Source organism: Gorilla gorilla, chromosome 9 (genome assembly GCF_029281585.2).
Source record: "Gorilla gorilla gorilla isolate KB3781 chromosome 9, NHGRI_mGorGor1-v2.1_pri, whole genome shotgun sequence".
Taxonomy (NCBI): Eukaryota; Metazoa; Chordata; class Mammalia; order Primates; family Hominidae; genus Gorilla; species Gorilla gorilla.
In genome coordinates, this window is record NC_073233.2 from 109,860,631 (window position 1) to 109,887,947 (window position 27,317).

The following is a 27,317-nucleotide window of genomic DNA, read 5'->3' on the forward strand; positions in this document are numbered from 1 at the left end:
TTACAGTTGTGAGCCATGGTGCCTGGCATACTTTTTAAAGTTTTAATTGTGAAATATATCTGACATAGAAAAGAATGTATGTGACATATAAGAACAAGTTAAGACTGATAATAAGAGAACCCTGTACCCACTGCTCACTTTTAGAAATAGAAAATCACCAATAGCGGCCAGGTGCCGTGGCTCACGCCTGTAATTCCAGCACTTTGGGATGCCAAAGCAAGCGGATCACTTGAGCCCAGGAGTTTGAGACCAGCCTGGCCAACATGGTGAAACCCCGTCTCTACTAAAAATTTAAAAATTAGCTGGGCGTGGTGGTGGGCGCCTGTAATCCCAGCTACTTGGGAGGCTGAGGCAGGAGAATCGCTTCAATCACAAGGCAGAGGTTGCAGTGAGCCAAGAACATGCCACTGCACTCCAGCCTGGGCAATAGAGCAAGACTCAGTCTCCAAAAAAAAATGAAACAAAATAAGAAAGAAAAGAAAAATTGCCGGGCGTGGTGGGTCACGCCTGTAATCCCAGCACTTTGAGGGCCGAGGCGGGCGGATCACGAGGTCAGGAGATCGAGACCATCCTGGCTAACACTGTGAAACCCCGTCTCTACTAAAAATACAAAAAATTAGTGGGGCGTGGTAGAGGGCGCCTGTAGTCCCAGCTACTCGAGGGGTTGAGGCAGGAGAATAGTGTGAACCTGGGAGGCGGAGCTTGTAGTGAGCCGAGATCGCGCCACTGCACTCCAGCCTGGGGGACAGAGCGAGACTCCGTCTCAAAAAAAACAATACCTACAGAGCCCCATATGCTTCTTCCCAATTGCATCCCCTTCCTCCGTTACAGACGTGAACACCATGAAGAATTTCATGTTAAGCCCAGCGCGGTGGCTCACACCTGTAATCCCAGCACTTTGGGAGGCCGAGGCGGGTGGATCACAAGGTCAGGAGTTCGAGACCAGCCTGGCCAACATAGTGAAACCCCGTTTCTACTAAAAATACAAAAATTAGCTGGGTGTGCTGGCGCGCACCCGTAGTCCCAGCTACTCTGGAGGCTGAGGAGGGAGAATCACCTGAACCTGGGAAGTGGAGGTTGCAGTGAGCCGAGATTGCGCCATTGCACTCCAGCCTGGGCGACAGAGTGAGACTCCATCGAAAAAAAAAAAAAAAAAGAATTTTATGTTAATTATTCCATGATTTTCTTTATAATTTTGCCACGTATGAATGTATTGCAAACGATATGTCATTTTGTCCACTTATGAAACTTCTATAAATGGAATTATTTTATCTGTGTTCTTCTGGGATTTGCCTTTTCCAATCAACTTTGTTTTTTAGATTGATTACGTTGGCTGTACTTCATATTCATTGCTGCAATCACATTCAGTTATATGAATGTTCAAACAATGTTTTCGTTCTCCTATCATTGGACATTTGGGTTGCTTCTAGTTTCCTCCTTTTATGAATAATTCTTCCAAGAACAACTTTGTACATCTACTGATGCACATGTTGCTGAGCCATATGGTATGTGTATTTTCAACTTTACTAGGTAATCCAAAATGTTTTCCAGAGTAATATATGAAAGTTCCCTTTACTACATCTTCACCAAAAGTCTGATAAACTTTTTAATGTTTTTCAGTCATACAGTATAAAATGGTTTCTAATTATGTGGTACATATACACCATGGAATACTATGCAGCCATAAAAAGGAACGAGATCATGTCCTTTGCAAGGGCATGGATGAAGCTTGAAGCCATTATCCTCAGCAAACTAACACAGGAACAGAAAATCAAACACCACATGTTCTCACTTATAAATGGGAACTGAACAATGAGAACACGTGGACACAGACACAGGGAGGGGAATAACACACACTAGAGTCTTGGAGTGGGGAGGGGAGAGCATCAGGATAAATAGCTAATGCATCCGTGGCTTAATACCTAGGTGATGGGTTGATAGGTGCAGCAAACCACCATGGCACACGTCTTATCTGTGTAACAAACCTGCACATCCTGTACATGTATCCTAAAACTTAAATTTTTTTTAAAAAAGCAATAAATTAGGTTTTAATAAAAAGGCATAGAAAAACTTTAGCCCTATTTGTCTGGAAACTGAATATAATAAAAATACAAATGTATTCCTTAAAATGTTTCTAATTATGATAACTTGTATTGTCCTGATTACTAATTAGTTGAACATTTTATATGTTTATGCATCATTTGCATTCTCTCTTCTGTGAAATGTCTGTTCTTGTCATTGCCTATTTTTCTATTTTTTTAAATTTCTTATTGATGGAAGTTTTTTATGTATTGTATATACAGATCCAATATAGATTATATGTGTTATAATTATTTTCTGCCAATTTGTGATTGGTATTTTTACTCTTTCTAATGACTAAAAGTTTTTCTCAATGTGGTCAGTTCCTTTATGGTTGCTGGTATGTATTTAGTCTTTTTTAAATCAGTTTTACACTTCTAAGAAGGCAGATACCTGTTTTGATAACTCTTCTTTGTTAAACACACACACACACACAAAGCAAAAAAGGTAGAAGTTTACCATAGCTGTTACAAGGTCACTATAATTTTGGACAATAATTTTAGGCAATAACAAGCAGATCTTTAGAAGCACTGCTATATTCTATGTCATTTTATAATATATATTTTAAGGAATTATAAACAAACTGGGATTACCCAGGGCTATAAGAGGAGAGGTTCAGTCTAAAAGTCAGTTAAAGAAACACAAGCCTAAGAGACATGATAGCTGTGTACAAATATTTGGAGGCTTATGACAAAGAAGAAGGAGTAAACAGAACTGAAATGAAAGGGTAAAAATTGCAGAGAGGTTTTCAGCTCAGCATAAGGAAGGATTTGAGCTATCCAGCAAAGGAAGAGGATGCCCCCGTGAGGTAGTGGCTCCTAAGATTTTTTCCAAAACTATAATTCTGAGAATGTATCCGGTATTTTTTCTTGTGTTTATGATTAAGAATACTACAGATTTTTTTAAATATAATGGTTTATTGAAGATTAGTAGGTTTATTTTGAGTTTGGTAGTGAAACTATCCTATCTAGAATTTTCATATGAAACTAGGAATTTGGCCAGAGATACCAGTGCAAGCTACATTATTTTTGCAAAAATAGCAAGGTTCTCAGCTTTTGTATTAATTGTTAGGTAATATTTAAGCACATGTATGTGAATAGAAAAATACATAAACAGTTTTAAGTATATACTGTGTCTTTAACTGCGATCAATAATCTACAATCCACAAAACTACAAAGAACAATAAAGCACAAAGATAAATAATGCAATCAACAAGTACAAAAGTGACTTCAGAAAACTGATGAGCAAACCGAGGGATGAGATAAAACCTTGACACAGCAGTTAAGTGAACAAGGAAATTTTTATGCCAGGTGTTTAAAGCTTTTTAGATAAAGATGAGGACTTCTCAAGATTTAGACGAAGAAAATTCCAAGAATAGAAAACAACATAGAAACTGTATTGCTGCCGAAATTATCTTGGTGGAAACTATAACATTTTGCATATATAGCATTTAGCATATTGATACAGGTGGAAATAAGCATAATACAGTGCTTTTTAAACTGTGGGACATGACTCGTTCGTCAATTGTGAAATCAACGACTGGTAACCAGTATTTTTTAAATGAAGTCTAATTTTAGAATTAGAATATTCTAGAATGGAAACTACCAGAAGGTATCATATGTTGTGAGGATAAATATATTTTATACAACTACATATGTATCCAAGGTCACAATGCAAAATATATTTATTTCTGTGAGACACAATCAAATCAGAATGAAAATTACTAGCATATGTGTAAGAGCTAGAAGTTTAGATTTTAGAGCCCAACTAATTGGAGCTGAATCCCAGCTTTGCCCCTTACTGGCTCTGTGACCTTGGGCAAGTTACTTATCCTCCCTCCTGCCTTAATTTCTTTTTTGTTGTTGTTTCTTTTCTTAACTTTTATTTTAGGTTCAGAAATATATGTGCATGTTTGTTATATAGGTAAATTGCATGTCACTAGGTTTTGGTGTACAGATTATTTTGTCTCCCAGGAAGTAAGCATAGTACCCGGTAGGTAGTTTTCCAGTCCTCACTGTCCTCCCACCCTGCACCCTGAAATAGGCCCCAGTGTCTGTTGTTCCCTTCTTTATGACCATATGTACTCAAAGTTTAGCTCCCACTTATAAGTGAGAACATGCAGTATTTGGTTTCCTTATGTTCTTGCGTTAGTCTGCTTAGAATAATGGCCTCCAGCTCCATTCATGTTGCTGCAAAGGACATGATCTTTTTTATGGCTGCATAGTACTCCATGTTGTATACATACCACATTTTTATCCAATCTACCATTGATGGACATTTAGGTTGATTCCATGTCTTTGCTGTTGTGAGTAGTACTGCAATAAGCATACACATGCACGTGTCTTTATGGTAAAACAATTTACATTTCTTCAGGTATATGCCCAATAATGGGATTTCTGGGTTGATGGGTACTTCTGTTTTAAGTTCTTTGAGAAATCGCCAAACTGCTTTCTACGATGGCTGAACTAATTTAGATTCCCACCAGCAGCATTTAAGTATTCCCTTTTCTTTACAACCTCACCAGCATGTTAATTTTTGGCTTTTTAGTAATAGCCATTCGGGCTGGTGTGAAATGGTATGTCATTGTGGTTTTGATTTGCACTTGTCTAATGATTAGTGATGTTGAGTATTTTTTCATCTTAATTTCTTTATATGTAAAAATAGTGATGATAATAGTGCCTATGGCCCTTAGAACAATACCTGCCAAATTATAAATGCTAATTAAATATTAGCTGGTATTATGTTATTATTTCATACTCTTAAATGTCAGGTATGCAGTTACTGGCTAGCTTTCTTGAAAGGTAAAGGCTTTTTTGTAAGGTTCTTATCATAAAGCGCATGCACACATTTCCATTATTTCTCAAGACATTTAAGTGCTTATACACATATGCATATCGATGCCCCAGACCAATTGAATTTTCACCCTTGGTCCCAAGAAACTTAAATATGCATCATCATTACTTTACATCTTTGTACATAATGTTCTTTCTGACTCGAAGTGCCCTTTTATTTGGTAATCTACTACTACCTTTTTTGTTTTTTAAACAGGCTCAGAAGGTTAACTACTCTTTTAAGACCAAGCTCAGACAAACTTCGTGAAACCTTTCTTGATTCATGCAAAGTCACTGTACCGTCTGTGCTTTCACTTAATTCCGCTTATAGCTATACATACAAGTTAAGCATTTTACTATAATAATTCATTTATATTCATTCTTCTAGACAAATGGATTCCAAGACTTTTTATTGTACTACTATTAATAAAAATTTTGAACACATACATGGCATACACATGTATTACTGTACTAATATATATATTAAGAACCTTAATCAGAAATTTTTTGAAGATAAGCTAAAGTAAAATTTTAAATTTGTATATCACTAGCTAATATCTCACAGCACAATATACATTTAGTGTAAAAGTTATAGTTATAATTTTTTGATAATTTTTGAATTTGTGATACCAAGTTTGTTACAGGTATAATTATGTCATTGTCATTATGTGGCAAAGAGTTTGTAATTGAGAAAAAGAAATGGGTTGGCCTTGCTGTTGTTTACCTATCCTTGCATTATTAGTATTATTTTGATCTGTGATTTTGCAAGAATATGTTTTTAAGTAGTCATTAAAAAGCAAAGAAAAGGCCGGGTGCAGTGGCTCACACCTGTAATCCCAGCACTTTGGGAGGACGAGGCGGGCAGATCACAAGGTCAAGAGATCGAAACCATCCTGGCCAACATGGTGAAACCCCGTCTCTACTAAAAATACAAAAATTAGCTTGGCATGGTGGCATGCACCTGTAGTCCTAGCTACTCAGGAGGCTGAGGCAGGAGAATCACCTGATCCCGGGAGGCAGAGGTTGCAGTGAGCCGAGATCGCACCACTGCACTCCAGCCTGGGTGACAGAGCAAGACTCTGTCTCAAAAAAAAAAAAAAGAAAAGAAAAGAAAAATAATATAATAAACATTCATGTAACTACAACTCACCTTAAATAATAAATATCAAAGATATAGTAGAAGCCCTACAAAAGTTATTTTAGCCACTTTGTTATTTCGTGAGGGCTTGTTAAGATACTATAAGATACGCATAAATTCACTTACCTGGGCACACATAAATTTTAGTACATTGCAGGAAGCTAACGAGAGCTAATGAATGATGACACCACTGTCCACCTCTCACGCTTGGAATTTTAACTCTTCTTTTAAGATAACTGAGTTTACTTCATGCATTACATGAGCATCTACCTTGCAAAATAACCAGGGTGCCAGTGTCAATCATATATTACATGAGTAAAGTTTAACTTCTAATTTTTAGATAATAAATATGAATTGGAATTCTAATATGTTCTTGCAGCACACCAGTGGGTTATCTTACGCAATCTTCTGGTGTTCTGCGTCATGCTCTGGAGGTTACTGCTCTAAACTATAAATCCCTCAGAAGCAAGGATTTTGTTGAATTCATCATTTTAACTGTGCCATGCTTAGAGCATATAAGAGGAGCTCAATAAAGTATGCTAACTGAATGAATTAAACTTAGAGAGTTTTCTTGATGTTTGAAAGTAACTTGAAAATTTGCAGTGGATATATATTGGCTACTCAACTAGCATAATTTTTAACATTGTGCTGGCATTTGTTTAAGGGTCTACTGTTATGAGAAGAAAACGAATTGTTGAAACTAAGCGGAGAAATATTTTAGAGCAGAAAAGACAAAACCCTGGATCTGTAGAACAGAAGTACAGTGAGCAAATTAATGTAAGTATGGTATTAATCAAAATCTCTATTCAATATTTAAAAATTGCTTGGAAAACAGAGGTTCTTAAAGGACTATGCTCTTGCTGTAAACTGTATGCCACAACATAAATATAATTATAGCCAAAGCCATTTGTGAAGCAGTCTTGGAATCTTTATGCTAGGAGATTATTCCACTATACCTACTTGCTATGTTCTGTATAATCAGTTACTAATGAAAGTTTTAAACCAACTTTAAATCATTATTATTATTTTAGTTGTTATTATTGATAGCCAATGCTGGAAAAAATGAGGTCATTCACAACAAAATTCAACAAAGCTACTTAAATATACACTTTAAAAAGAAAGTAAAGTAAATTAGAGACCTGGATAGAAGAAACAAGTATGCTAGGCCAGGCGCGGTGGCTCACACCTGTAATCCTGGCACTTTGGGAGGCCAAGGCGGGTGGATCACCAGAGGTCAGGAGTTCAAGACCAGCCTGACCAACATGGTGAAACCCCGTCTCTACTAAAAATACAAAAAAATTAGCCAGGGGTGGTGGCAGGTGCCTGTAATCCCAGCTACTCAGGAGGCTGAGGCAGGAGAATTGCTTGAACCTGGAAGGCGGAGGTTACAGTGAGCTGAGGTCGCATCATTGCACTCCAGCCCGGGCAACAAGAGCAAGACTCCATCTCAAAAAGAAAAAAAAAAGCATGCTAATCATAAAGACAACTATAGTTTCATGTGACTGAATATCCTATTTGTGTCTGAGCTTCCTGGAAGACATGGCAAAAAGGAAAATTAGATGAGTTATATAATTCTCAAGGGAAATTGATAATGATGTTGTTTTGGGGATACAGTTTTAAAAAACATTTCCTATTGAGGACCTTTCATAGGGAACTTTGAAATACATAAAGAATATGCTCCTAATAACGGTTCCACAACAAATGAATAAAGAGTTTAATATGGCTGTTCAAGATAGAGGTCTTCAATAAAAGTAAAAAGCATAATAAAAATTTTAAAATAATGGCCAGGCGTGGTGGCTCATGCCTGTAGTCCCAGCAGTTTGGGAGGCCAAGGCAGGAGGATTACTTGAGCTCAGGAGTTCAAGACCAGCATGGGCAACATAGCAAGACCTCGTCTCTGCAAAAATAGAAATAAAAAAATTAGCCAGGCACTGGAGTCCCAGCTACTTGGGAGGCTGAGGTTCTGGGAGGATGCATGAGCCCAGGAGTTTGAGGCTGCAGTAAGCTATGACTGTGCCACTGTACTGCAGCCCAGGTGACAGAGCAAGACCCTGTCTCTCAAAACAAATTAAATAAATAAAATTAAAATTAAAATAAATGAAGGTAATTCTGTAAGAGCTAAGTAAGTGAAATCAAATATGGCATTTTCTAGAGGTCTAACTTGATCCAAGGATTGACTTTAGGATATTAAAAGTCTAGATAGATAAGTAAATAGCATTTCACTTGGAGTTTCCACTTTAAATATCACTCTGACTTTTTTTAATAAAACTGGAATATTTTTAATAAAATGCCTTATGAAGAATTTATATTCCAAGTTACTGGTTGAAGGTGCTATAATTTGTATATTATAGGAAGTACTGATTTTTATATGGATAAGATTACTAATGTGGAGAATAATCAACAATGATCTAATCTTATCAGCAAAACAAGTCATTTAGTTGTATGTTTATGGAAATAAAGTTAATCGCATTACCCATATATTTTTATTGCTTAATAGCATAATGGTTAATTACAGATGTAACTTCCTGATTACAAATAAAATAATGACTAACAAGTCCTTCCATTTCAACTGCCATGTTCCCATCCAACATCTCAAAATGCACAATGCAAAAACATCTTTACCCTTATTTTTTCCTTATTTTCATTAATATATTATAAATTTAAAAGTAATATGTAGTTAACCAAGGAAACAAACAAACAAAATTTTAAATGCCTGTTATTAGTGCCCTCTGTAAATTCATTTTTATTTTACTAGGTCTTATTCTATTCTTCTGTCTCTTGCTCTTTTGCATTCTTAATGTATTTAGAGCCCATTTTTGTCCTTTTCAGAAGCCTCCCTTCCACTTTCACATACAGATCTTCACCCATCCACTTATACACCTTCCAAAGTCTTGTTAGCCTAAGAATAGGTCAGTGTTCCTGAATCAAATTTTTTCATCCTTATTATTTTGACTTGTTTTTGTTTTTGTTTTTTATTCCAGAGCCTAAGCAAGGGTTCAGTTACTAGAACAGTGGCCCTTGTCACCTTGTATTAGGAAATGCATGTTATCATAATGGATTTTCTCCAGCCCACGACATCTATATGGAGAAAATCTCAAAGAGATAAGTGAAAGGTAGAAAAAGTACAATTGCCACTTTGCACGAGGGTTTCAGTCCAAGGTATCTCAAGTCTATAATGGAGATCAAACAAGACTATGAGATCTACTGAAGGAGAGCTGTTGCAAAAATCTGCAGTTTCTCCTCAGATCAGATTGAAGAAAAGTTGCGCATAGTTATAGCCAGGCAGTTTTATCTGACAGAAAACAATTATTTCTTAAAGTGAAACAGAATGGTAATAAAGAAGGAGGTAGACCATATTCAGGGAAGGGAAGTTGGTATCTCTCAGAAAGTGTTAGATGTGTACACTTTTTGCCAGTGTTCTGAGACTTCCGTTTTCAAGGTTCTGTGCAGCATTGGGGCAGCTATTTGTGTTTTAAGTTTTGTCACGTAAGACAATTACCTATCCTTGGCATTAGCTGTAGTCAGATGCTTTTGGCTAATAGTTGTGATTCACCCTTACAATGACAAACCAACTAGGTTAGAAACTTTAAGGTAATTTTTTTACCTTTTCTTTAATTAGCACTTTTTTTTATTTTTGAGACAGAGTCTCGCTCTGTCACCCAGGCCTCCTGGAGTGCAGTGGCACAGTCTCAGCTCACTGCAACCTCCATCTCCTGGGTTCAAGTGATTGTTCTGCCTCAGTCTCCCAAGTAGCTGGAACCACAGGCACGTGCCACAACTCCTGGCTAATTTTTTATATTTTTAGTAGAGACAGGGCTTCACCGTGTTAGCCAGGATGGTCTCGATCTCCTGACCTTGTCATCTGCCCGCCTCGGCCTCCCAAAGTGTTGGGATTACAAGCATGAGCCACCGTGCCGGCCTAATTAGCACTTTTGATTACCATCCAACTCACTTTACCTCTTCCAAATATCCAGGACAATATCATAATCTGAAAATTTTTTAGTGGACATAAAACATTTTTCATAATATTCCATTACCATAGAAATTCTTTATTATAATAATTCTTGTATTCAGCTCTAAAAAATGTAATATACAAGTTACATGAACAATTGTAGCTAAAAATATATACAGCAATTAAAAGTTTTTTAAAAGTTCATGTACATATTATGAATTTTAAATATGGAAATATGTTTTAATTCAATATTCTATTTTTGTAGAATTTTGGACAAAGTGTCCTGCTAAGTTCAAGTGAGCCAAAACAAACTACAAGGGGTACTTCTTATATTGAAGAAGGTATGTTTTAGTTTAAACATTTTTCTCTGATCTTTGTTCCCAGTGATTTTTTTTCTTGTATGCCTATTCTCAGATGCTAACGTATTATGTAATTGTTAAAGCACCATTTAAAACCTGAATTCTCCTCACCCCTGCACATCCAGGTCATTGTCAGTGTTTCTTTATTCTAAATAATAATGTATTGAACATCTTTCTACATCAAGTTATTTTCTGATTTTTACTTATTTCTGTAGGTTAGATTTCCAGAATTAAAATTACAGTAACTGACATGTAAATGCCACCCAGTAAATATTTATTGAATTAAACTCCGTGTATTATATGAATACTGGATCAAAAGAAATAAGCATTGATATGGCTGTTCATATATATTGCTAAAGTATTTTCCGGAAAAGTATGATTCAAAATTGTTCTAGTAGTGTGTGTCCAGTGGTATATGTCAACTTGAGGTAGAATCTTTTCATATTTGCTATAGACAGAAAAACAGTATTATATTAGTTTTGATTTCTATACCTTTCATTAATATTATGCTTAATTGCTTTTCTATGTATTTTTTGGTGAACTGTCTCTTTGTACTCTTTTTTCTTAGATATTAGAGTTCGAAATTTTCTTACTGATGTCTGCAAATTATTTAGCTATCAAGGATTCTAATTCTTATATTAGTTGAAGATGTTTCATTACTTTACTACTTGCATGTTATTCTACTTATATTGTATTTTCACATATGTTTTAATTTGTATCTGTTCATTCAATAAATGATTATTGAGAGCTAATCTTCTGCTTACAAGTAGGTATTGGATATACATGTTGAATATCCCTAATCCAAATATTTCTAAATCAAAAATGCTCCAAAATCCAAAATTTTTTGACCCCTGACATGACACCACAAATGGAAAATTTTACACCTGACTTCATATGATGGGTCACAGCTAAAACACAAGCTCATACCATACAGTTTATTTAGCATCCCCAAGGGGAAAAAAGATCCTCTCAACCCTCTTCAGCTGCGCTATATCTTTTCCATGTACACCCAGATTCCCCCATGTAAGCATGCTCACAAGGAGTAATAAAATGATACATGTACCAATGGCATATTCCCCACGAGACCCCACATGGGGCCAAGACCTACATGCATTACTCACTGTATTTTTTTTGCTTTTTCTCTGCTTTGTGATGTAAAGATATTGTTGAAAATATCAAAAAGACCTGAAGATACCCCTGTGGGTAGAAGTGATAAGAAAAAGAGGAAACATTTCTGTTTATCAATAGCCTAGAAAGTCAAACTTGGAGAAACTACACCAGCAACGTAAGTGTAAAATGTCATATAGAAAAGGATGGTGTTGGAATGACCACAATATATGACCTGAAGAAACAGAAGGATAAACTGTTGACGTTCTGCTTTGGAAGAGATGAACAGAAGTTAATGCAAAACATATAAACACTGCATAGGATTTCAACCATGAAGTCAAAGAGTGGATCCATCAGCGTCGCAAGAGCACATGCCACTTAATGGTATGCTGATCATGAAACAAGCAAAGATCTATCATGATGAACTGAAAATTGAAGAGAACTATGAATATTCAACAGGCTGGTTATAGAAATTTAAGACACAGCATTATTTTTAAAGATTTGTGGTGATCAAGCGTCTGCTGATTACAAAGCAGCAGAGAAATTCATTGAAGAGTTTGCCAAGGTCATCGCTGATGAAAATCTGACACCAGAACAAGTATATGTTGCTGATGAACATCACTGTTTTGGTGTTGTTACTCAAAAAAACATTGACTATAGCTGATGAGACAGCCCCTACAAGAATAAAGAATAACAGAATAACTGCTGGGATGTGCTAATGACTCAGTCACGCCCAAGTGTAAATTTGCTATGATAGGCAAAAGCTTGTGTCCTCACTGATTTCAAGGAGTGAATTTCTTACCAGTCCATTAATGTGCTAACAAAAGGACATGGATCACCAGGGACATCTTTTCTGATTGGTTTCACAAACATTTTATATCAGGGAAGCTGGATCGAATGATGACTGCAAGATTTTGTTATTCTTTGACAACTGTTCTTTTCATCCTCCAGCAGAAATTCTCATCAAAAATAATGTTTATGCCACGTGCTTTCCCCCAAATATTACTTCATTAATTCAGCTGTGTGACCAGAGTATCCTTAGGTAGATGAATAGTAAATATATATAAACACTTTCTTGAACAGCCTGCCAGCAACAGTGAACCGAGGTGTGGATGTAGAAGGTTTTCAAAACGAGTTTAGCATGAAAGATGCCATACATGCTGTTGCAAACACTTGGAACACAGGGACTAAAGACACAATTGTGCATTCCTGGCACAACCTCTGGCCTGCAACTATGTTCAGTGATGATGAACAAGGTAGTGACTGAAGGATTCTGTATGTCAAGTGAGAAACAATTATGTCTGACCTCATTATGTAAGCAAAAAATATACCTTCAGAGTCTATCAGCAAGCTGGAAGAAGTGGATATCAAAGAGGTTATTAACATCAATAATAAGACTCCAGGTGTTTTCATTGACCAATGATGAAATAGCCAAAAGAGCTCTGAATTAAGATGATTGTGATAATAGTGATGATAATGGCATTGTTAACACTGAAAAAGAAAAAGGTGCCAATTGACAATATGATGAAAATGTGAGTTGGGTTTATTGAACGACTAGAGCAGTGTACACTCATAACAATAAGAAATTATGTCAGTTTATAAAATCAAAGAGAGGCTTATAAGACAAAAAAAAAAACATTGTAAATGAGGCAAAAGTCTCTGGAAGAAACATTTTTTAAGGTCATCTAGCAGAATATTTCCTCATCCCTAGAGGACCCGCTTCCTTGTGCCTCAGCTGCTTCTGATGTTTCTTCTCACCTAAAAAAATGAAATACAGTGTACAGTAACCATTTGGTCAAAATGTAACATAATACCTAAGATTGGAAGCCTGCCATTGTTCCTTGTTGCTGTTGTTGAACAGCCGACACAGGTATTCTGGTGATGTTACTGTGGTGCTTAGTTGCCCTGAACACATTATTTTCTGACAGTATGAAGAATACATCTTATTTTTTACTGTTAAGTACTTACGTGTGAATAGGTGTAAGAACATTATTGCTTTTCAGTAGATATAAATTTGGAGTCGGGAATAACAGTGATGCCAAACAACCACAGATAATCCACATAGGTTGCTGATACAGTGATATCTTTGCTTTCTGATGGTTCAATATACACCAACTTCATTTCATGGACAAAATTATTTAAAATATTATATAAAATTACCTTCAGGTATGTGTATAAGGTATATATGAAACATAAATGAGTTTCTTTTTTTTTTTTTTAAGCAGAGTCTCACTCTGTCACCTAGGCTGAAGTGCAATGGTGCAATCTTGGTTCATTGCAACCTCCGCCTCTCAAGTTCAAGCAATTCTCCTGCATCAGCCTCCCAAGTAGCTGGGATGACAGGCGTATGCCACCATACCTGGGTAATTTTTGTATTTTTAGTTGAGACGAGGCTTCACCATGTTGGCCAGGCTGGTCTTGAACTCCTGACCTCAGGTGATCCACCCACTTCGGCCTCCCAAAATGCTGGGATTACAGGCATGAGCCACTGCATCCAGCTGAGTTTCATGTTTAAACCTAGGTCTCATCACCAACATATCTCATGTGTATGCAAATATCCAAAATTCTAAAAAAATCCAAAACTTGAAACACATCTAGTCCCAAGCATTTTGGATAAGGAATACTTAACATTTACAATAATGAACAAAATATACAAAAGTATTGCTCTTCAGAAGTGTAAAGTCTATTAGGGAAGACTGGCTTTAAATAAACATGTTTTAGTCTTTTCTTACTGATGTCTCCATTTACTTTTAAGCTTTGTCAAAGAACCTTCCCAGTACAGAAATTTAGAAACATTTGTTTCATTTTCTTCTGGGTTGCTTTAATTAATGGGTTGATTCCTTAAGTTTGTCTTTAATTTCTTACGAATTTGTTTAAACAAACAGTGGGAAGTAAAACTCCGAATTGATTTTTTTTTTTTTTTTTTTTGAGACAGAGCTCCAGGCTGGAGCACAGTAGCACAATCTTAGCTCACTGCAACTTCCACCTCCTGGGTTCAAGTGATTCTCCTGCCTGAGCCTCCCAAGTAGCTGGGATTATAAGCACCCACAATAACACCTGGCTAATTTTTGTATTTTTAGTAGAGACGAGGTTTCACCATGTTGGCCAGGCTGGTCTTGAACTCCTGACCTCAAGTGATTCACCCACCTCAGCCTTCCAAGGTGCTGGGATTAGAGGCATGAGCCACTGCACCCAGCCCAAATTGATTCTTTTATAAGCAAAAACTAATATGTAAAATCATCTTTCCCTTCTGTCAAATCTTTGATGCTTCTTTGATCACATGTTCTTATATCTAATTGGGTCTGTTTCTAGGCTGTAAGTTCTGTTTAGCTGATCATCAAAGTTTCTAATCTTAAGGGTTTTTTTGTCTTACTTTGTTATAATTCATTATAACTACTATTATAAAGACAGTCTCCTTCATCTTTTTTGTACTACCAATGAATAACAAACATATGACAAAAACTATCTGCATTATATAGTTTTTTTCTTTAGTTCAAGTAATACTCTGGGAATTTTTATTAACTCACTGCCGTCATTTTGAATATCCTGTTTTAAAAAACAAAGGATAGGAAAATGCTAGATAGAGAATCCTGATAAATGAAATCAAAGTAGCAGATATTTGCTAGGTTTCTGCTTGTAATATGAATACATACAGACAGTTAAGTATGTATAAGTATGTGTAAGTATATATAAGGGCTGATCTCAAAGACAAAAGGGGTTCAAAGAATAACTGATGTAAGTTTCTGTAGTTTCAGATAGTACTTCTGAGTTTTTGATGGCTGAAAACTTAGTGAAAGCATCAGTGCCGGAGGATGAGATTCTGACTGTCTTGAATAGCAAACAGATACAGAAATCAAATCTACCTTTAAATAAAACTCAACAATTCAACATCTGCACACTGTCAGCTGATGAACAGAAGATCCTAGAGTCCCTTAATGATCTCAATGAAAGACTACATTGTAAGTATGGAAGAACACCTCTTATAAGAAATACTGCATTTACACTTAGACAATTCTAATTTAAACTTTAATTTAAAAATTGAAAAGAAAAATACAAAATATATCCATATTACCAACTACCTGAGTGTATAACCATTCAGACTATATTTGAATACTATTTCAAGTATGCCATATCATTTATGATGATGTCAACTTCTTTGGCAGACTTATGTGTCTTTTCAGAATATATGAATAGACTTCTGTTTCAGCAATGGACAGGCTACGTATCTATACTGACCATCCATCAAAACAACCATAAATCCTTGATTAAGTATTTTTTAAACCTGCAATATAGTGATGAGCTAGTAAGAATGTTAGACATTCTTAAGACCAATAACTAAATGTAGATAAGAACTCAAAAAGATAAGGAGAGTGCAGCAGCTAGCTCTTGTCCTGAGGATATTTAACTCATGGGGTGAAATTGAACTTTGCTTTCCATGGCCTCATAGAAAAAAGGGAACAGGCCTACTCAGGTTGAGTAGTCTCACAGAAGATCTTTCCACCATAAAGCTGGACCACCCGAATAGCTGTGCACTACACATGCATACACAGAGAAGGCAGCACAGGGAGAGGGAATTTTTTTCTAAAAAAAAAGAAAAAGGCTTGCATTTTTTAAACTTAACTATTGAGCAGGTGATAGAGGAAAAATGATCCCTGAGAATGTAGAATCACAGTCTAATACAAGTATCACACTAATTTACAGCCCATACTCACATTACCTGAATAGTTCTTAAGATCTCAAGCAAAGAACTTAATTTAGAATGATCCCAAACTGGTAGTATTCCAAAACACTTGGGAAAAGTACATTTATGTATCTTCTGCACCTATATTCCAGTCCTCAAAGAATTATCACAAGTGAAATCCAAGGAAAATGAGCAGCCTACAATTAAAAAAAAAAGTAAATAACTTAATCCATAACGAAAAAAGGCACCAAGAAAAAAAAATCAAAAGAATCCACAAAACAGAATAAACAGACCCAGAAAGGATTCAGATAATGTAATTACCAGGCACAAACTATAAATAACTATGCTTGTATGCTCTAAAGTTATCAGAAATAAGTTTTAAAATGCAGAAATGCAGTCATTTTTAAACTTAAACATGCAGGGAATAAGAAACTATAAAGAAAGAGCAAACAGATTTGAAAAAGGGCCCAAATAGAATGCCTGGAAATTGAAAATATAATAATTGAAATGTAAAATTTAGTAGGTGGTTTAATCACCAGATTACAGACGTCTGAACAGAGAATTAGTAAACTAGAATATGAATCAAAGAAATTTATCCACAATATATCTTAGAGAGACAAAGAGATGGAAAATATGATATAGAGCTTAAAAGACACAAAAGAGTAAATAAAAAGGTCTGAAAGGCTAGAGACAATATCTAAAGTGATAATGGTTGACAACTTTTCCAATTTGATGAACAATGCCAACCTACAGATTCAACAACCTAACACATTTCAGAGTAAATAAAAAGAAATGACCACTAAGATACATCCACAATGAATGTTAATCAGCAACAAAAAAGCAGAAAACAATGAAAAAAAATCAGGAGATATTGACAACATGTCCAATGTGCTGAGAGAAAGTAACTTCCAAATTTAATACCTTCTTAACATGAAAATGTCTCTCAAGAAGAGGGATGAATTAAAAATATGTTCAGACAAACACCAAGAGACTTTGTTAACAGCAAATATATGTATATATATATGTGTATATATATATATATGTCACTTTATGATGAGCACTTATGATGAGCAAGGTCTTCAGAAGAAATACATAAGATTTTTATATGCATTTAAGAACATAGCCTCAAATATATAAAATATTTTTAACCACGGTGGGTGATTTTAACATACCATTGTCAGTAATTGATAGAATAGATTTTAAAAATCAAATAGATGTATAAAAATTGACTACGATTAACAAACCCGATCAAAGGGACACGTTCTTTGTAAGTAAACATACAACCTTTATAAAATGAACCATGTATAAGACCATGAAACAAGCCTTAACACATTTCAAAGGATCAGAGTCACACAGACCATATCCTCTAACCACAATGCAATTTACCTGAAATCTACTAACCAAAAGATAACCATTAAGAAACACATTTCTAAATAAATCATGATTCTGAAGAAAAAAAATAGGAATTTCTAATTATTTATATATGAACAATAATAGAAATATTTTATGTATCTATCAGATTTTCTCTACCTCAACACCGTTGACATTTTGAGCTGGATAATTTTTATTGTGGGGGACTGTCTAGTGCATTGTAACATGTTTAGCAGCATCCCTGGCCTTTACCCACTAGATGCCATAGCACTTCCCTATCATGACAATCAAGTGCTCCCAGACATTACCAAATATCCCCTGGGTGACAAAAATCACCTATGGTTCAGAACCACACACATATTATATGTATGTATTTTGTGTGTGTGGATTCTATTTCCGCCTAAAATGTAGAAGGCCAGAATTCATCAATCCCATTCTAAGAACAATAAAAGATAAATGACAAAACTATAACTTTTCTTGAGCCAATTAGAGAGCTGAGGTCACATCACAACCAAGCAGCCTAGCATCCAAGGAAACACAGAAACAGGCCGGGCGCGATGCCTCGCGCCTGTAATCCCAGCACTTTGGGAGGCCGAGGCAGGCGGATCACGAGGCCAGGAGATCGAGACCATCCTGACTAACTCGGTGAAACCCCGTCTCTATTAAAAATACAAACAAATTAGCTGGGCGTGGTGGTGGGTGCCTGTAGCCCCAGCTACTAGGGAGGCTGAGGCAGGAGAATGGTGTGAACCCGGGAGGCAGAGCTTGCAGTGAGCCGAGATGGCGCCACTGCACTCCAGCCTGGGCAACAGAGTGAGACTCCATCTCAAAAACAAAAAGGAAACACAGAAACATCTAAAGAGAGACAGGTTGTGAACATTTTCTCACCCATGGGAGAATATGAGAGAGGGAAATGTCAGGTTCCATACAAGCTGATATTAGAAATTGTTTACATGTTCAACAGATTGCTAAAAGATGAATGTGGACTACTATGAGGATGTAGAACCTCTGGGAGCCATAGGCAGAAGGGAACCTCACACCTACTCAGATTCTTCTCCGTGGATCTATACTGAGTGTGTGTTCATGAGGCAAATAGGAGGCAGAGCAGGAGACAAAAGAAACCCTTCCTCAGTAGTGCAGGCCTGACAAAGGGCAGCAGCCACTGCTGTAGGAAAGGCATGAAGCGCCCCCCATACAGAACATTTCCCCCTGCAGAATAAAGGCCATCTGGGACAGAGGCAGCATACCTTCTTGATTGCTCTCAAGGCACAGGTGAAGACTTACTGGGGCTAGGGAAACAGTAAAGGAAAAAAGCCTCTACCCCTGGAAGAGGAGCAAGACACATTCCCGTGCCAAAACCATTAGAGGTATCCTACTGTTGGTGGAAGGGTCTTAAATTCTCTTGTACAAAACCTGCCAAAGATAGAAGGCAAAGTTAACTGTCATGGGAAGGAGGAGCAGGAGAAAGAGAGGCCCATAGGGTCTGCTTAAGACTGGGCCTGGACCAGGACAACAGAAAAATTACCGTACTTTCCCACCACCAGATCAGCAAGTACCAAGTAACAAATAATAGAAATCTACTACTGAGAGACAGGCAAGAGCATAGAGAGAGATCCCTTCTACTGTGCACACATGCAGGAAGGCCAAAACATGGGGGCAGAACAGGAACATTTCAATTGGTGGGGGGACTCTCCAAGACCCCTGCCTGCATAAGTACGGAATAACACCAACGGAATTTGAAATTAGTAATGTTAGTAATTACTGTAGTTGGCTACAGCAACAACAAAACCCCAACAACAAAACCCAAACCCACTCAGGGAGGCTGAGGCAGGCAGATCACTTGAGCCCAGGAGTTTGAGACCAGCTGGGCAACATGGTGAAACCCTGTCTCTACAAAAAATTCAAAAAAAAATTAGTCAGGCATGGTGGCACATATCTGTGGTCCCAGCTACTCCAGAGGCTGAGGTGGGAGGATAACCTGAGCCCAGGGAGGTCAAGGCTGCAATGAGCCATGATCATAACACTGCACTCCTGCTTGGGCAACAGAGGGAGACCCTGTCTCAAAATAAATAAATAAATAAACAAACAGCTCAAATTCCCTACTAAGTTTTTAAACATCTACACACACACACTACACACACCTACACACACATACACTCCAGTGACCTAGCAGAAGTGGATATACTCATTTCAAGACCCAAATACTATCTACCTCAGTTTCTAGTATTCCAAAAATCATATCCAGCATTCAGTCAAAAATTATGAGACATACAAAAAGAACAAGAGAAAAAAAAACACTATCAAGGGACAAAGCAATCAATGAATAAGATGCAAAGATGACCAAGATGTTGGAACTATCAGACAGTAATTTAAATAACTATGACTAATATGTTAAAGGTTATGGTGGGAAAGATGAACAACATGAGAGAGACAGACAACATGCATGAACAGATGGAGAATTTCAGCAGAGAAATGAAAACTCTTAAGAGACAGATATGTGAGAAAGAAAAGTAACAGAAATGGAAAATGTTTTATATGTGTTCATCATTAGACTCAAGACACCGCTGAGGAATCAGTGAATTTGAATATAGGTCAATAGAAATTTTCCAAACTGAAACAGCAAGAGAAGAAACAAAAAGAAAATTAACTACAGCTACACACATCATCATTGATGGATCTAAAAATATATAATTTGGGGCAAAAAACGTAAATCACAGGAGAATAAAGACAGTACAATTCTATTTATATGAAGTCTAAGAACAGATAAACCTAAACAATATTATTTTGCATCCTTGCAATTAATATGTGCTAAAATCACAAAGAAACAAAGCAGTGTAGTGGGTTAGTTACCTCTTTGGGTGAAGGAAGGAAATGAAATCCATAGGGCATTGTGGAGGCAGGAAGTGACAGGAAGCTTCCAAGGTAGTGATAATGTTCAAATTTCTTAATCTAGGTGGTTCCACAGACATTAGCTTTATAAGTATTCATTAAAATATGCATGTGTTTTATATACTCTGTATTTTAAAATTAAAACTATATTTAAAAATAAGAAATAAAAAGCAGGGAGCTACAATCATGAACTAAGGCTTTGAGTTTAAGATGTAAAATTATGCAGGTAAAGAATAAAAAAAAATTAAGTCAATAATTGGAGAATTTTTTAAATTTTTGTTTGATACTTCTACATATTTAAATGTAAAAGTATTTTACATCATGTAAAAGATTCTGCCTGAATTATTTTTCGTTTGCTCAGATGCTTGCTATTATATAGACAAAAATCTAAAAATTGAAAAGGCAACCAAGTGACTCAATTTTTTATGCCTCAATAACTAAATAAACATCTCTTTTTTTCGAGAGGCTCCAAGGATGAAATTAATATTTTTTGATTAAAAAAAGAGAAAGAAAGAAAACGTAATATTTGAATGAAGATCATTATATAATAGTCAAAGTACTAGGAATTATCTTTTATCAACATAAGCTTTATGTAATTATTTCTAATCAAATTACTTCCATTTTTGGACCTAATATAAGTATAAAGACTATTTCTGGGGGTGACTGGAAAAAAGTGTCTTACTCAATTTTGAATATTTTGATACATCAGAATTTAATATTTGATTCTTTAGTCATTCTTCTATTTCTATATATGTAACTAAATTATTTTGGTATTGTGATATAATTATTTCAGATATACAAGAATCCATTTGCAAAAACCCATCCATCAAAAATACTTTACAAATAATACCACTTCTGGTAAGTATTTGAAGAAGCTCTTTTTTTCTTGTTTTAGGAAACTTCTGATTTTATGTACACATCAATACAGGTAAGAACCCCGTATTAATATTAATATTTCTTGGGATTGGTTTATAGAGGTTTTCTCCTCAATCGGCTTTTTATTATAAGACTGTTCATTAGAATTATGCAAATATCCTGTCATTTAAAAAAATTCTTAAAGGTCAGAATATGAAGTTTTTTTAACGTTTAGGTTCAGGGGTACATGTGCAGGTTTGTTAAATAAGTAAATTGTGTATCACAGGGGTTTGATGTACAGATTATTTCATCGCCCAGGTAATAAGCAGAGTACCTGATAGGTAGTTTTTCAATCCTCTCCTTCCTCCCACCCTCCATGGCCTCAAGTGGGCCCCAGTGTCTGTTGTTCCTGTCTTTGTGTTCATGTGTACTCAGTGTTTAGCTCCCACTTCTAAGTGAGAACGTGTGGTATTTGGCTTCCTCTTCCTGTATTAGTTTACTTAGGATTGTGGCCTCCAGCTCTATCCATGTTGCTGCAAAGGACATGATCCTGGTCTTTTTTATGGCTGCATAGTATTCCATGGTGTATATGTACCACATTTTCTCTATCCAGTCTACCATTGATGGGCATGTAGGTTGATTCCATGTCTTTGTGAATAGTGCTTACAATGAACATACCCCTGCATGTCTTTATGATAGAATGATTTGCATTCCTTCAGGGTATATACCCGATAATGGGATTGCTGGGTTGAATGGTACTTCTGTTTTAAGTTCTTTAAGAAATTGCCACACTGCTTTCCACAATGACTAAATTAATTTGCATTCCCACCAGCAGTGTATAAGCATTCCCTTTTCTCCACAGCCTCACCAGTATCTGCTATTTTTTTGACTTTTTAATAATAGCCATTCTAACTGGTGTAAGATGTTATCTCATTGTGGTTTTGATTTGCATTTTTCAAATGATTAGTGATGTTGAGCTTTTTTTCATATGCTTCTTGGCCACATGTATGTCTTCTTTTGAAAAATGTCTGTTCATGTTCTTTGCCCACTTTTTAATGGGGTTGTTTCTTGCTTGTTAATTCATTTTAGGTTCCTTACAGATTCTTGATATTAGGTCAGGCATGGCGGCTCATGCCTGTAATCCCAGCACTTTGGGAGGCCGAGGCTGGCTGGTCACCTGAGGTCAGTAGTTCGAGACCAGCCTGGCCAACATGGTGAAACCCTGTCTCTACTAAAAATACAAAAAACTAGCCAGGCGTGGTGGTGTGCACCTGTAGTCCCAACTACTCAGGAGGCTGAGGCAGGAGAATCGCTTGAAACTGAGAGGCAAAGGTTGCAGTGAGCCGAGATTGCACCATTGCACTCCAGCCTGGGCAACAAGAGTGAAACTCTATCTCAAAAAGATTTTTTAAAAAGATTCTGGATGTTAGAACTTTGTCAGATGCATAGTTTGCAAATATTGTCTCCCATTCTGTAGGTTGTCTGTCTACTCTGTTGATAGTTTACTTTGCTGTGCAGAAGCTCTTTAGTTTAGTTAGGTTCCATTTGTCAATGTTTGCTTTTGTTGCAATTGCTTTTGATGTCTTCATCATGAAACCTTTACCAAGGCCTGTGTCCAGGATGGTGTTTCCTAGGTTATCCTCCAGGGTTTTTATAGTTTTAGGTTTTATTTAAGTCTTTAATCCATCTTGAGTTGATTTTTTTGTGTATGGTATAAGGAAGGGGTCCAGCTTCAATCTTCTGCACATGGCTATCCAGTTATCCCAGCACAATTAATTGAATGGGGAATCGTTTCCCCATTGCTTGTTTCTGTCAACTTTGTTGAAGATCAGATGGTTATAGGAGTACAACATTATTTCTGGGCTGTCTACAGAATATAAACATTTTTATATTCAGAGTATTTTCATCAGTCATGGGAGCAGAAACAGGTATTAGTGTACCAATCTTCAAATAACTTTAGATGTGTATCCTAATTGAAAAACTGCTAAGAAGCGTACATCGGTAAGTATCCATATCTTTTCTATGTCTTGAGAGTTTTTTTTTTAATTATACTTTAAGTTCTGGGATACATGTGCAGAACATGCAGGTTTGTTACATAGGTATACATGTCCCATGGTGGTTTGCTGCACCCATCAACCCATCATCTACATTAGGTATTTCCCCTAATGCTATCTCTCCCCTAGCCCTCCACCCCCGACAGGCCCTGGCGTGTGATGTTCCCCTCCCTGTGTCCATGTGTTCTCATTGTTCAACTCCCACTTACGAGTGAGAACATGCAGTGTTAAAACTAGACATTACTGAATCTTTTTTTTATTTTTTGCCTTGGCACTGGGTTCTGGTAAAAATGATCTGGAACAGCACTTTTCAAACTTTAGTGTACTTTGTACCACCTACAGATCTTGGTAAATACATTTTCTAATGTAGTAGGTCTGGGATGAGACTAGGTAATACCAATGCTGCTAACTAACTTTGAAACACAAGTTAGTTCTATGTGAAGCACTAACTTCACATAGAAGCATGAACATGGATACACATTGGAATCACATGGAGAGCTTTAAAAAATACTGATGCCTGGGTCATACCTGAGGGCAGCTTGGGCATTTAGATATTTTTAAGCTCTCTGAAGAATTCAAATGGGAAGCGAAGGATGAGAAACACTGGTCTAGAAACAGTGATGACAAACAAGAAAGTCACCTACCCTTCCTGGTCCCCTGTCCTTTGTCCATCTGGGAGTTCATGGGGAAGGGGATCAAAGTGTAGCCTGCACTGATGAGGAAAGCCAGTGAAGTAGTCAGTCCAAGTACCCTCTCCCATTGACAGTACTGGACATACACTGACAAATTCTTCTTTTGCTGGACTTCTCTTTGTCACCAATCTATCAATAAAACAGCAGTACTACATAAATGTTGAATTAACTATTATAGTCAAGAAAGAGATTTATGAAATACTTTCATGTCTCCGACAAATTTTGCTTTGCTTCTCATTTGCATTGTATAAGTGTTCTTCCATTTCTTCTTCCGTTTATTAAATATTAAGTACCGTCTATGTGCCAGAAACTTTGCTACATTCTAAAAATACATCATGAGCACAAAATAGCCAACTTTGCTAAGGCTAGGATTCACATTTCTAAGTTAGAAATTTTGGCCACAAAAGAAGAAGGCAGAAGTGGTCAGAAGCCATTATTGTTAGAAGATTATCATGGTTAGTCAGTGATGGACAAATACAAAGGTGCCCAGCAGCTCACTCCTCTCCACTCTATAGCATCTTCATGACTACAGGCCCTGCTGACCAACAGCAGCCCTAGGCCCACCACCAGGCACTGGGCTGCAGACCTGAAGACAGTAGCTTCAGAAAAGCAGAGTCGTTCCACATTCGGCAGTTTCCATAGATTTCCCCAGCAAGCTCCCCCTTCATAGTTCCACTTCAGCAGCTTGGGCATGCTTGGATTATCAGATTTCCCTGCAAGCTTCAATTTGTTTACCCACACCAGTGCTTCAAACAGCCTGCTTAGTCATCCTTTCTCTGATCCTGACTGGCATGCCACAGTAGAGCAGGCTACATTTTTATCCCTTGCCCCATATACTCTGATCCTTCAATTTTCCTTTTCCAGACCCTCATTTTCCCAGCTCCTATATTTGGTAAAATGTAATTCCTGTGATAAATACCTTAGTCCCATAATTCTTATAATGGCTTTGTTTTCCTGATGGATACGGTCTGATACAGGAAACATAAAAATAAGCGGTCTCTTATAAATCAGCGTAAAAAGCACTAACTTCACAGGCATATGAACATATGGGAAATGAACAACATTCTGAGTTCTGAAAAAAGCTTCAGAGTTAGCCAAATGAATATTATTTCAGAGACTGAAAAGGAGAAAGGAACTTCCAAGGACTAAATGAAACAGATTCAGGATGAAGAGGGAGAGAAAAAACTGGAGAGGGAAGCAGGGGCAATGTTCCCATAGGTTTTCTTCTGGCGTGCCTAACTATGTGGGTTCCAGGCCCTTTCATCATTAGTTCCGTCGGACATTGTTTTCACAAGCTCACCCCCAAGAACTCCCGTTTCTGCTATACAACACTATAGAGATTTATTGGTACCCAGAATTTATCTAGAAGAAAATTTTAAATAAAGAGCTTTAAATGCAGGTGCAAATAAATTAGAATTTATCATTTCACTTTGAACCCTGAATTTTTATTTATTTATTTATTTTTGAGACGGAGTCTTGCTCTGTCACCCAGGCTGGAGTACAGTGGAGCGATCTCAGCTTACTGCAACCTCCGCCTCCCAGGTTCAAGGGATTCTCCTGCCTCAGCCTCCCGAGCAGCTGGGATTACAGACACGTGCCAGCACACACAGCTAATTTTTGTATTTTCAGTAGAGACGGGGTTTTACTGTGTTGGCCAGGCAGGTCTCGAACTCCCGACATCGTGATCCGCCTGCCTCGGCCTCCCAAAGTGCTGGGATTACAGGCGTGAGCCACTGTGCCCAGCCTGAAACCTGAATTTTTAATGAAATTGTAAAACTGCACATTTTCAAAGTGGGAATTTTACCTTTTAGAGTAGAAAGGTACTGATGAACATAACGTAAGGGTTGAGGTAAATAATCTATAAAGTCCTCTGCAATCTTAAACTCATTACCTGGGAGAATGATGTCAGGATGTGTTGAATATGCCACTATTTGACATGTCAGCCTAGTTTGTAGCTGCAGTGTTTTGGCATGTGTTTGCATGCTTGTTTCTTCTTTCTGATTTCTAGGAGAAGAGAGAAGATAGAACCAGCAGCTGCAGAGACAAGAGATAATTCCAGCAGAATCCGTCTAAGAAGACCTTTCATGTACTTCTCGAGGACTAGATGCATACCGTTTTGTGAAAACCAGCCATAGGAAAACATGTGAGCAACAACCCCCGTGAACATTTGTCCTAACTCAGATTTTGTGAGCAGTGAAGTTTAACAGAGCAGTGACATTTAACAAAGCAGTGAAGTTTAACAGAGTTCTGAGAATACCATGAAAGACATTATGCCTGCCTAAACAAAAAGCAGGACATAACCTAGCTCTGAATACATGCCACAAGGATGAAGCTTGTGAGTAGAGCAAACAAACGTTTTTCCAAAGAATTCACAGTGCTCCTTTGCAATTTATAGATTTCATGTTGAAATATATGTTAAATAAAATTTCTGTTTATTGAACCTCTTTATTAAACCTCTAACTTACTGATAAGATGTTTATGAAGTATGGCATATTTTGATTTTTTAATTGTAATAAATATTCTTAAAGTTACCACATCCCACAAAATGGCCCTTGGTGGCAGCAATAGAGCAAAGGTTACCTTTTTGTATGGTGAAGGGAGGCCTTCCTATGGCTGTACAATTACATCGATTCTTCCAAATTTCATACATGGCACTTTGGCATACAGAAAAAACATGAAATTTTTCATTAAAATGCCATGAATCAAGCCAAGGCCGTTGGCTTATGCCTGTAATCCCAGCACTTTGCAGGCCGAGGTAGACAGATGGCTTGAGCTCAGGAGTTCGTGACCAGCCTGGGCAACCCTGTCTCTACAAAAAATACAAAAATTAACCAGGCATGGTGGCATGCACCTGTAGTCCCAGCTACTTGGGGGGCTGAGGCGGGAGGATTACTTGAGCCCAGGAGGATTACTTCAACCTGGGAGGTTGAGGCTGCAGTGAGCTGTGTTTCGCCACTGCACACCAGCCTGGGTGACAGTGTGAGACCCGGCCTCAAAAAAAAAAAAAAAAGTAATGAATCAAAATTAGAAATTAAGAGTTTTAAGAAAACATGTGGCCTTTTATTAATAACACTACTAAATTTTGGTTCCTCCATATAATTAGTTTTGAAACACTTGATGTAGTGAGAAATGCATTAACATGTTGAATGCCTACCATGTACCAAATTTTGTGCATATATTTTTTATTTAATCTGACCAGCCACCCAAACCATGGGTATTTTTGTCTCCACTTTAGAGATGAGAAACTGGAGGCTTTAAGAAGTTAAACTGAGCCAAGGCCACATAGCTACCTACAGTGACAGAATCAAA

General features: G+C 37.0%; 1 protein-coding gene across 1 annotated transcript in view; it reads left to right on the plus strand.

Annotated features, from left to right (window-relative positions):
• CEP126 (centrosomal protein 126) overlaps positions 1-26,479 on the plus strand; it is an 84,471-nt gene extending 57,992 nt beyond the window's left edge. The window contains exons 7-11 of the mRNA XM_004052020.4: positions 6,713-6,825; positions 10,266-10,341; positions 15,216-15,425; positions 21,201-21,265; positions 26,017-26,479. Coding sequence (XP_004052068.3) covers positions 6,713-6,825; positions 10,266-10,341; positions 15,216-15,425; positions 21,201-21,265; positions 26,017-26,061 — 509 coding nt within the window. The 3' untranslated portion in view covers positions 26,062-26,479. The remainder of the gene's footprint in view (positions 1-6,712; positions 6,826-10,265; positions 10,342-15,215; positions 15,426-21,200; positions 21,266-26,016) is intronic.
• The last annotated feature ends 838 nt before the right edge of the window (positions 26,480-27,317 follow it).